Source organism: Periophthalmus magnuspinnatus, chromosome 10, assembly GCF_009829125.3.
Source record: "Periophthalmus magnuspinnatus isolate fPerMag1 chromosome 10, fPerMag1.2.pri, whole genome shotgun sequence".
In the NCBI taxonomy this organism is placed as follows: domain Eukaryota; kingdom Metazoa; phylum Chordata; class Actinopteri; order Gobiiformes; family Gobiidae; genus Periophthalmus; species Periophthalmus magnuspinnatus.
In genome coordinates this window covers 6,827,264-6,839,478 of record NC_047135.1, presented here as the reverse complement: position 1 = coordinate 6,839,478, position 12,215 = coordinate 6,827,264, and the positions used below count along the sequence as shown (strand labels likewise).

At 38.0% G+C, this 12,215-nt stretch overlaps 1 protein-coding gene across 1 annotated transcript in view; it reads left to right on the top strand.

Annotated features, from left to right (window-relative positions):
- The first annotated feature begins 382 nt into the window (after positions 1-382).
- The window catches only part of LOC129456606 (uncharacterized), a 12,950-nt gene continuing 1,117 nt past the window's right edge, over positions 383-12,215 (top strand). Inside the window, exons 1-16 of the mRNA XM_055224997.1 lie at positions 383-2,894; positions 3,653-3,724; positions 4,006-4,077; positions 4,464-4,535; positions 5,024-5,095; positions 5,579-5,650; positions 6,545-6,616; positions 6,898-6,969; positions 7,232-7,282; positions 8,005-8,110; positions 8,731-8,801; positions 8,874-10,884; positions 11,014-11,106; positions 11,185-11,253; positions 11,807-11,863; positions 12,152-12,184. Coding sequence (XP_055080972.1) covers positions 2,628-2,894; positions 3,653-3,724; positions 4,006-4,077; positions 4,464-4,535; positions 5,024-5,095; positions 5,579-5,650; positions 6,545-6,616; positions 6,898-6,969; positions 7,232-7,282; positions 8,005-8,110; positions 8,731-8,801; positions 8,874-10,884; positions 11,014-11,106; positions 11,185-11,253; positions 11,807-11,863; positions 12,152-12,184 — 3,262 coding nt within the window. The 5' untranslated portion in view covers positions 383-2,627. The remainder of the gene's footprint in view (positions 2,895-3,652; positions 3,725-4,005; positions 4,078-4,463; positions 4,536-5,023; positions 5,096-5,578; positions 5,651-6,544; positions 6,617-6,897; positions 6,970-7,231; positions 7,283-8,004; positions 8,111-8,730; positions 8,802-8,873; positions 10,885-11,013; positions 11,107-11,184; positions 11,254-11,806; positions 11,864-12,151; positions 12,185-12,215) is intronic.

Genomic DNA, 12,215 nt, shown 5'->3' with positions numbered 1-12,215 from the left:
ACGGTGCGGCCCGGTCCCAGTCCCTCGGTGAGGTCCAGCGCGACCCGCGCGGCCAGGTTCTTCTCCGCGGGGCCATCCTTCCGAGCTTTACCGGTGTATACCTGCATTTTCCACGCGTAACTGGACCGCGCGTCGCACGCGACCCACATCTTGATACCGTATTTAGCTGGTTTGGAGGGCATGTACTGGCGGAAGGCGCAGCGGCCTGGATTATATTTTGTGTGTGTGTGTGTGGGGGGGGGGGGGGGGGGGGGGGGGGGGGTGAAAAAAAGAAAAGAAAAGAAAGAAAGAAAGAAATGACTATTATTATTGTTATTATTATTATTGTTGTTGTTAGGGTTGGAAAGCTGCAAACCGATCCTTTGGTACAATATCCCTCTCTCTGTGTGTGTGTGTGTGTGTGTGTGTGGGGGTGTGTGTGTGTGTGTGTGTGGGGGTGTGTGTGTGTGTGTGTGTGTGTGTGTGTGGTGTGTGGGGGTGTGTGGGGGTGTGTGTGTGTGTGTGTGTGTGTGGGTGGGTGGGTGGGGGTGTGTGTGTGTGTGTGTGTGTGTGGGTGGGTGGGTGTGTGTTTGTCTATGTGTATTAGAAGGACATTTGGTCAGGATACTCACCACACTAGAAGGACATTTGGAATTAGCAGGACAGGGTCGGTGTCCTGCTAATTTGGAAAAAATTCTAAAAGCGTAGAAGTGTTTCTATTGGTCCATAGACCCCAAATATACAAAAAAAAAGAGATGACCTGCTAATACACATAGACCTGTTTTTGTGTATAATCTGTGTATCACCACAGCGCCCCCTATACCCAGCAGGTGGTATAGCAGGACCTCATGAATATTCACACCTGTGTATGATTCTAAGCTTCTGATTGGCTGTCTGCCGGAAGGTCCTGTGTATTCGTACAATGTCCTTGTAATTCAGGTTTCTGTAAATAGGTGTGTGTAGCATAGATTTGCAGGGCTAATTGAGTGCTACATCTGGTCTGTTTCCGGTAGGTGTGGTGAACCAGGTAAGGCACTTATATACAGCTATATTACATTTATTTTGTCCCTTTAGCAACTAGGAAAAACATGCAAATATTATTGAGGTTTGAAGGTGTAAAATAGACAAAAAGCCAGAGAAGCACGTGGCTACTTAGCAAGTAAACAGTTTAGCTCATTTCTCCAATGCTCTGCTGTCCATTGAAAAGTTTGGACTTGATTCTTGAGACTCAGTGAAAACTCAGTAAAATTAGCACAATCTCTGCAATTAGTAATGTTTATAGCTGCTTATGAGCCTCCACAGTGTTCCAGTTTGTCAATGATGTTAGAACTAGTATTAGTATTAGTATTAGTATTATTGAACTATGGTGACAAAAGCTTATCGTTGTACAATGTGTGCATGTGTTTTGACGTTTTCGTATTTAATAATGCAGCTACATTTGCTATAAATAGGTTTTACATGTATTTTATAGTGCAATTAACAATTACAATTATCAAATAAAGGACTAGTTGACTTTTAAAAAAAATTGTCAACTAATTTTTATAATAAATTAGTCACGATTAGTTGACTAATAGTTACAGCCCTATTACTGATGTATACGATACAATTTCCACCTTTGTTATCTCAATTCTCAATTTCTCATTCATTGCCCTCATTCTAAACCATTAAATCATTTTTGATGCATCACATCATATAGTCATCATGTGCTAAGTGATTAACTTTGCAGGAGATGGCATCAACAAGGTCACGGAGACCTAAAAGGAACCCTATACAAGAAGCTACCTATTTTTCATCCTTGGGAAAAGACAAGAATGACTTTGACATAAAATACATAAATTCTTTTAAAGGTAAGTTGCCATTTTACTTTTTTTAATTTTTTTTAATCAAAGTTTCTTTTGTAGCAAAACTTAAAACCCCACTGTGTTATTACAAACAAAAGGATCAATGATGATGTGGAAATGATTGAGGTGTTTATTTGTCTAGATTTCTACAAAAAATACACAAAAATAGTCCCTTGATTAATTCATACAAATAACTTGATAGCTCTGCTATTAGTAATAAGATAAATATCTGTTTGACACAGCTCTACTTTGTAAAATTATTGTTCAAACGTATTGGCTTAACTGCTAACTCCTGTCGCATAATCGCATATCTTTTTAACTTTGTGCATGCCCTTATTTGTATTTGTATTTATTCAGTGTGTTTATGTTGCACTTTTTCACCGTATCAAGTTCCTAGTTTGTGAACTGTGTTCACAGACTATGGCAATAAAAGTCTTCTGATTCTGATTCTGATTCTGTGTGTCTTTAGGTCGAGGTGTGTTCAGCTGCCGGGACTTTCAAAAAGGAGATTTTCTTATTGAATACAGAGGGGAAGTCATAACAAAAAAGGAACAAGAATGCAGGTTGAAAGTGTATCATAAAGCACTCAAGGTTTTCATGTTTGATTTCCATTTTAATGGAAATCAGTTTTGGTATGTATCTAATTTAAGGTGTCTTCTCTAAATTTGTTTCTATTCCTGTAAATACTAACTCTCCAACTTCACTGTTATTAAAAGTAGTTGTAATTGTGGAATGTAGTTATAATATAGTGTTGAGCTTTTTACTGTTTGACGAATATTTTAAACTGTAGATGCAGATTCTTCAATCATGCTAAAACTACATGTGCCCAATTCTCTGCCTTTACACAAAATGATTGTTATTGTTATTTTTTTGTATTTCAGTGTCGATGCTTCCAGAGAAGATGGTTCTCTAGGGAGACTCGTTAATGATGACCATCTGAATCCAAATAGCAAAATGAAAATAATACGAGTGGACGGAAGGCCCCATTTGTGTTTGTTTGCACTCAAGGACATTAGTCCAGGAGAAGAAATCACGTATAACTACGGTGATTCTGATTGGCCATGGAGAAGCAAGGTATTTGTCCATGCTTGTATTTACACAGATCAGTTGACGGAGTAGCATTCTATACCAATCTGTAACTTAGCACTGCAGGTGTGAGCACTGTGCGGATTTGTTCAGTGTGGTTCTGCAAATAGATTAGTTCTTTAACACCAACAGTTGGAGTATGTGTGGAGCCTGCACACATGGACACAGGACAGCCACAGAAAATGTTCTCATCTTTCTTAACAGGAGTACCTACCTACTGACCAATTTGAACTAAAGTTTTGTTTTGCAAACCCACAAAGAATTATCCTACATCACTCAGCAGTTACATTTTATATTGAGTCAGAAAACACCATTTCCCACACCAAACCCTCAGACTGTTTGGTGTGAAGTTCATACACAGTGAGCAGCCGTTCCTGCACCATTCCTGTTCAAGCTGTATATGAATGAGGCCTGACAACAGTTCATGGAGGGAGATTACAGCAGTCATGATCAAATTTTACTAGATAGAATCTTTTATTTGTGGTATAATAGGAATGCTTGCTTTGTAATTATGATCATTGGAAACAAGTGAACACATTTGTTTTACGTTTACATGGAGACAAGTTGCCTTTAATTGCTTGTCTATGTGATTATATTGTTGACTTACAAGATCTGCAAATACAACCTCCCTTTAAGTAAGATATATATATATATATATATATATATATTTGGTTGATGATAGTTTTTTTAAAACGAAGAAACACTTAATTATCAACGCACATTTATGATTGTCCTTTCCCTGCTAGATTTCCAAAGAGATACCTGACCAGCCTTCTAAAGTGGCCATGTGCAGTTCCCTCAGTGACAGCACTGGCCAGGTAAATTATTCTCCAGTACATTTATCATTTTATAGTCAAAAACTGACATACATTCAGTTGTATGTAGACTTACACACACATGTCCTGTGTAACAGTCAACTGGACAGGTGCTGACATTAGAAGGACTGTGAGCTTTGTACTGAGATATAGTATATTCAGTTGTATGTAGACGTACACACACATGTCCTGTGTAACAGTCAACTGGACAGGTGCTGACATTAGAAGGACTGTGAGCTTTGTACAGTAAACCAAAATCACACTCAGTGATTGTTTTTGTCCAGATGCCCAAAGAGATACTTGACCAGCTTTCTGAAGTGGCCATGTGCAGTTCCCTCAGTGACAACACTGACCAGGTAAATTATTCTCCAGTACATTTATCATTTTATAGTCAAAAACTGACATACATTCAGTTGTATGTAGACTTACACACAAATGTCCTGTTTAACAGTCAACTGGACAAGTGCTGACATTAGAAGGACTGTGAGCTTTGTACTGAGATATAGTATATTCAGTTGTATGTAGACTTACAAACACATGTCCTGTGTAACAGTCAACTGGACAGGTGCTGACATTAGAAGGACTGTGAGCTTTGTACTGAGATATAGTATATTCAGTTGTATGTAGACGTACACACACATGTCCTGTGTAACAGTCAACTGGACAGGTGCTGACATTAGAAGGCCTGTGAGCTTTGTACAGCAAACCAAAATCACACTCAGTGATTGTCTTTGTCCATTAGATGCCCAAAGAGATACTTGTCCAGCCTTCTGAAGTGGCCATGTGCATTTCCTTCAGTGACAACACTGACCAGGTAAATGGATTTCTATTAACTTGATTTTGAAATTATCAAGTCATTCAATTATAATTCAGCAGTATGTAGAGTTACAAACACATGTCCTGTGTAACAGTCAACTGAACAGGTGCTGACATTAGAAGGACTGTGAGCTTTGTACTGAGATATAGTATATTCAGTTGTATGTAGACGTACACACATGTCCTGTGTAACAGTCAACTGGACAGGTGCTGACATTAGAAGGACTGTGAGCTTTGTACTGAGATATAGTATATTCAGTTGTATGTAGACGTACACACACATGTCCTGTGTAACAGTCAACTGGACAGGTGCTGACATTAGAAGGACTGTGAGCTTTGTACTGAGATATAGTATATTCAGTTGTATGTAGACGTACACACACATGTCCTGTGTAACAGTCAACTGGACAGGTGCTGACATTAGGAGGACTGTGAGCTTTGCACAGTAAACCAAAATCACACTCAGTGATTGTCTTTGTCCATTAGATGCCCCAAGAGATACTTGTCCAGCCTTCTGAAGTGGCCATGTGCAGTTCCCTCAGTGACAACACTGACCAGGTAAATTATTCTCCAGTACATTTATCATTTTATAGTAAAAAACTGACATACATTCAGTTGTATGTAGACTTACACACACATGTCCTGTGTAACAGTCAACTGGACAGGTGCTGACATTAGAAGGACTGTGAGCTTTGTACTGAGATATAGTATGTTCAGTTGTATGTAGACGTACACACACATGTCCTGTGTAACAGTCAACTGGACAGGTGCTGACATTAGAAGGACTGAGCTTTGTACTGAGATATAGTATATTCAGTTGTATGTAGACGTACACACACATGTCCTGTGTAACAGTCAACTGGACAGGTGCTGACATTAGAAGGACTGTGAGCTTTGTACTGAGATATAGTATATTCAGTTGTATGTAGATGTACACACACATGTCCTGTGTAACAGTCAACCGGACAGGTGCTGACATTAGAAGGACTGTGAGCTTTGTACAGTAAACCAAAATCACACTCAGTGATTGTTTTTGTCCAGATGCCCAAAGAGATACTTGTCCAGCCTTCTGAAGTGGCCATGTGCAGTTCCCTCAGTGACAACACTGACCAGGTAAATTATTCTCCAGTACATTTATCATTTTATAGTCAAAAACTGACATACATTCAGTTGTATGTAGACTTACACACACATGTCCTGTGTAACAGTCAACTGGACAGGTGCTGACATTAGAAGGACTGTGAGCTTTGTACTGAGATATAGTATATTCAGTTGTATGTAGACGTACACACACATGTCCTGTGTAACAGTCAACTGGACAGGTGCTGACATTAGAAGGACTGTGAGCTTTGTACTGAGATATAGTATATTCAGTTGTATGTAGACTTACAAACACATGTCCTGTGTAACAGTCAACTGGACAGGTGCTGACATTAGAAGGACTGTGAGCTTTGTACTGAGATATAGTATATTCAGTTGTATGTAGACGTAGACACACGTCCTGTGTAACAGTCAACTGGACAGGTGCTGACATTAGAAGGACTGTGAGCTTTGTGCTGAGATATAGTATATTCAGTTGTATGTAGACTTACAAACACATGTCCTGTGTAACAGTCAACTGGACAGGTGCTGACATTAGAAGGACTGTGAGCTTTGTACTGAGATATAGTATATTCAGTTGTATGTAGACGTACACACACATGTCCTGTGTAACAGTCAACTGGACAGGTGCTGACATTAGAAGGACTGTGAGCTTTGTACTGAGATATAGTATATTCAGTTGTATGTAGACTTACAAACACATATCCTGTGTAACAGTCAACTGGACAGGTGCTGACATTAGAAGGACTGTGAGCTTTGTGCTGAGATATAGTATATTCAGTTGTATGTAGACGTACACACACATGTCCTGTGTAACAGTCAACTGGACAGGTGCTGACATTAGGAGGACTGTGAGCTTTGCACAGTAAACCAAAATCACACTGAGTGATTGTCTTTGTCCATTAGATGCCCAAAGAGATACTTGTCCAGCCTTCTGAAGTGGCCATGTGCAGTTCCCTCAGTGACAACACTGACCAGGTAAATTATTCTCCAGTACATTTATCATTTTATAGTCAAAAACTGACATACATTCAGTTGTATGTAGACTTACACACACATGTCCTGTGTAACAGTCAACTGGACAAGTGCTGACATTAGAAGGACTGTGAGCTTTGTACTGAGATATAGTATATTCAGTTGTATGTAGACGTACACACACATGTCCTGTGTAACAGTCAACTGGACAGGTGCTGACATTAGAAGGAATGTGAGCTTTTTACAGCAAACCAAAATCACACTCAGTGATTGTCTTTGTCCAGATACCCAAAGAGATACTTGACCAGCTTTCTGAAATGGCCATGTGCAGTTTACTCAGTGACAACATTGACCAGGTAAATGGATTATATGGACTTGATTTTGAAATGATCAAGTCATTCAAATACAATTCAGCAGTATGTAGAGTTACAAACATGTTTAACAGTCAAATGGACAGGTCCTCACATTAGGAGGATTGTGAGCTTTGTATTTCTAGGTTATTTTCAGCAGTTTGTAGATAGACTAGTTCTGTATAATGCTAACTGGACAGATAACAGCATTAGGGGGATTGTGGGTTTTGTTTTTTGAAACATAAACTCACATTCATCAATGTCCTAGGAGCCTGCTGATGTTACTATGTGTTGTTCATTCCTGGATATCATTGATAAGGTAAATTAATCTCCAATGACTCAACTATGTTGAATACAGAAACTCAGATGAAAACTTCAGGGTATTCCTCAACTGGACAAGTACAAACATTCTGTACAAAAAGATCTAAATGCTATTATCGATATGCACAAAATTAAAGCAACAAATAAATATTCAAATATTTAGTTTGTTCATAATAAATAAAATAAAAATTATAGAATTTTTAAACCTTGTGCCAAAGTAGCAATTCTGCACCAAGTCATTTCAGGCTCTCTGTCTTCAGATTTCAGGTTGTCTGTTTCTGATAAATTTACGAAGCTTGAAAACTCAACTCTGTATCAGCGATTTTATAGAATAATACAGTTTGGAATAAATATCAGTTTGGATTCTCTATATTTACAGAATTGTATTTCAACTGAAAAAGGGTTAATTAAGGGGGGAAATTATTTTTTATTTAGTTTTTTCAGGTGCCCTGGCATGTCAGTCATTCATATATATATATATGTGTATATATATATATATATATATATATATATATATATATATATATATATATATATATATTTTTTTTTTTACAAACTTAGAAAATGTCTTTTCAATTTTCACTTTACATTCAAATAGTAGCAGAATACATACCAAATACACACATTTTGACATTGTAAGCATAATAAATATTGGGGTTTTGAATTCCAAATGTCAGAATAAAATAATGTGATCATATAATTGCACTTTTTGGTCAACAGAACTGTGAACATGACCTGGTCCCTGGCGAGATGTCAAGTTTCGAAAAATGTGCTTTTTGTGGAGGACCATTTGCACCTCTGAGATGGGTTGGAGAGAGATGTATAGGTGAGTTTGGTCCTAATCATTTGAACATGAAATCACAGGAACACTCCCAATAGTTGTAATCTGACTATATTTTTGTAACATTTGGTTTGGTATTGAGTTTGGTAGGCTAATTTCAAGTAGCCACCTTGAAACTGTGCAGATTCTGTAGTCAGTGCAACATCAATTTTTTAGAATTTGCAACATCCATATTTAAGACTGATGTATATATATATATATATATATATATATGTATGTACATAGGTATACATGGCTTGCTGACTGCAGTTTATCTGGTTGGTGGTGACATGCAACTAAAAAGGAGTAATTACCTGTCCCTTCTGCACTTTACTTCCTTTTTTATTGTTTCTGCCTAAATGCTAGATTCTGTGGCAGCTTTTTCTAATAATACTGCAATACATGTTATAATGCTTTTTTTTTTTTTGCACATATGTTGTATGGGTTTCAAAATGTGTCTGATTGATGCTTTGAGAGACTGGATTTAACCAAATGTTAAAGCTTGGTGAACAAATTGTTTGTCAATTAATAATCAATTTAATCAAATGTACTGGTTGTGAAGTACATATACTGACATTGTTAAATAATTTAAATTTTTGTTAAATAATTTAAATATCTCTGTCTAGTTTGCTGCCAGTCGTGGCACAAAAACTGTTATCTTAAACATATGAAGAACATCACTGAACCTCTGTCAATGGTAAGTGTATTAGCTTTAATTTTCTCAGTAATATACTTTCTAAAAATACAAAATATTATTTTTTATTATTAGGCCTCTGAAGAACATAGTTCAAGTCAGGTGACATCATCAGACGTGGAATATGTGCCTGATTCCCACAGTAATTCAAATAACTCATGTGAAGACAGATCAGAGCGTTTCAAAAATCATCACAACCATTTGGAAGTACAAAATTTTGAGGTGTTCACAAGTAAGTCTGCTTCAAAACAGACAAGGCACTACCAAGAAAATCTCTTGGATGAAGAGAAAGAATCAGGTCCTAAAGCTGCAGAATTATTACTGGAAGACACAGTCAACACAAACCGGCTTCAATTATCAGGAGTTCAGGCAAATGATGGGAATGATACTGATGGTGAGGGCAAGCAGTTCTTGAACACATCCTCCTCTCTCAGAAATAAAACATTTTGCTACATTTGTGAAAAACCACAGACAAGGTTTGCACGTCACTTAAAAACTCATGTGAAGACAAACGCTGATGTTGCTCGAATTTTGATTCTTCCAAAAAAGTCTAAAGAGCGCATGAAAATGCTTAATAAGCTACGCAACAAGGGAAACTACAACCACAACACAGAGGTTTTATCAAGTGGAGATGGACTGCTAAAACCTAGACGCACATCTAAGAAAAAATATAATCCTAAAGACTATGTGCACTGCATGTACTGCCAGGCCCTATACCTCCGAAGAGATCTGTGGCGACATGTTCGAAAATGTTCTTCAAAACCAGTTGAAACCAATTCAGAGATTGGAAGAACTAAGATCTTGTCTTTGGCCACTATGTTTGACTCAGCCTTGTGTCAACAGGTGTCACCAGGTGTTTGGAAGCTGTTAACTGCGATGAAAAATGATGAGATAACTGCTACAGTGCGCAGTGACTTCTATATTCTTCAGCTGGCTCAATCATTTTTTAACAAACATGGACAAAAGCCCACCAAATATAAGTACATTCGACAGAAACTCAGAGAAATTGGAAGACTTCTGTTGACGCTTCGGAAGGACTTCTCAATATATACTCTTGAGGATGCTGTAAGACCTGCAAATTTTCAAATGGTTATTCAAGCTGTCAAGAAAGTGTCTGGGTTTGATGAAGAAAAGCACTGCTACCAAACTCCAAGCCTTGCACTGAAGTTGGGTCACTCGTTGCAGAAGATAAGTGACATTATACACTGCAGAGCTCTAATGGCAGAAGACTCTGAGCTGGTAAAGTCCACTCAGACTTTCAAAACCCTGTATTCTACAAAGTGGGCTGAATTTGTTTCACACACAGCTTTAACTACCTTGAATGAGAGACACTTTAACAAGCCTTGCACACTGTCTTTCACAGAAGATGTGCAACGTCTTCACAAACATCTCGAAAAAACTGCAGAAGAAGCATTTAAAAACTTGGATAAAACGTCATCACCCCAATCATATGGTGAACTGTGCAAAGCAACTATGGCAAACATCATACTATTCAACCGGTGTCGTGGAGGAGAAGTTTCCAAAATGAAACTAAAAGGCTTTCTTGAGAGGAACACCACTGCCTTACATGAAGATGTGGCTGTTGGACTCACAAAATTTGAACTCAAACTTTGTAACCACTTTAGTCGAGTGGAAATAAGGGGTAAAAGAGGACAAAAGGTTGCTGTTCTGCTATCACCAGACATGGTTAATGCTCTAACACACCTAATAAATAAAAGAAAAGACTGTGGCGTTCCAGAGGATAACCCATTTCTCTTTGGAAGACCGCAGTGTCTTACTCCGTACAGAGGACCGGACTGTCTAAGACTTTATGCAAGTGAATGTGGGGCAAAGAACCCTCAACTCCTCAGGTCAACTCAGTTGCGCAAACACGTCGCAACTTTATCCCAGGTCCTTAATCTCCGAAATAACGAGTTGGACCAAGTGGCAGACTTCCTTGGCCATGATATTCAGGTCCACAGGGAGTTTTACCGACTACCAGAGGCTACCACACAGTTGGCCAAAATATCAAAACTGCTGCTGGCTATGGAGAAAGGGTCTTTGGGAAATCTGCAAGGGAAAACACTTGAGGAAATTGAAATCGAAGGTATAGTCTTTTAAAGTTCCAAAGATTACAACACTTTTCAACAAATATGTGATGTAGCAAAATGGTACTGTGTGTAGGTAATCTATAGCATTTCATCTCCATAATTGAGGTAATAATTTATTTTGTCAGATAACCTAGTGTTGACTGATGTTGAGCAAAGTGAGGAGAGTGATGGTGAGGTCGAGGAAGAAAATCTGCCCACAGATTCACAGATTGCCAGTGGTCAGTACAGAGTCATTTTTGAGTAAGAAGTGTGTATTTGTAAAATCACATGATCAGTGTGAAAACTTTTTTTTACAGATTCTGCAGGGATGAGCATCATTAGGCAACCTGTTGAGAAACCTCCATGCACATCTTTATCATCAGAAGGTTAGGCTTCTAACAGTGTGACAGTTTGATGTATTTCAAGCTAACTGTAATTTTACTGTGAAGAAATTTATTGTGGAAGAATAATGAGGGTCTCTCATTATTCCTTCACAGGAGAACGGCAAGAGACTGTTGTTCTCTTCTACAGAATTGTACAGTAGATTTCAGTCCAAATACAGTCTTATGTTTTTGACATCTGGCTGTGAATCCTTTAATGGGTGAACTTGCTTTTGGTACATTTTGCTTGCAGCGCTAGACAAGTTACTACAACAGTGCTGCGTTAAATTATGTGAATATTGTAATGATCATATCACGTCTAACTTAAAGGCCGGCTTGTTTTGAATAAATTAGAATGTTAAAATTTTCAGGATACTGAAAATAAGTCAGAAAATGTTGCAGAAAAATCCATTCACAAAAAATGTAGCTTTTTTGTTTTGTTTTCTCCCTACTTGAGTTAACTTTTTCAAAATTTCATATGGCATCATAACTGACTCTGTAGTACGTATGTTCCTCTTTTTTGTGTTTTTAATGAGCTATCATGAACTTTTTTCTGCAGACAAGGAAAGACCTAGGCCACATGTTGAACCTCCAGGGATGTCCTTACTGCCACAAGGTAATCCCTCAAACTGAGTCTTTCAGGCTGTTATCTGTGATTGATGGCATGTTTTTTAGGTTTTTGTTAAAATGACTTGCAGATAAACACTTGAGCAAATCAGGGGCATTACTTATTGTAAGATGGTGGAGCATCAAAACAGAAGGAGTTAAGAGATGAACATACGGCACAGTCCGATTTAAGTAGTTTCAGGGAGGAGAATTCCAGTTTAAAACAAATTTGATAGCATGTAGGTTTACAAATGGCGTATGTGATGTGTTCATAATGACTTTTACTTTTCTCATTTAGTTATCGATGCCAACCAAACAGACACATCTCAAGGTAAATGGACAATAGAAAGGTTTTCACCTCA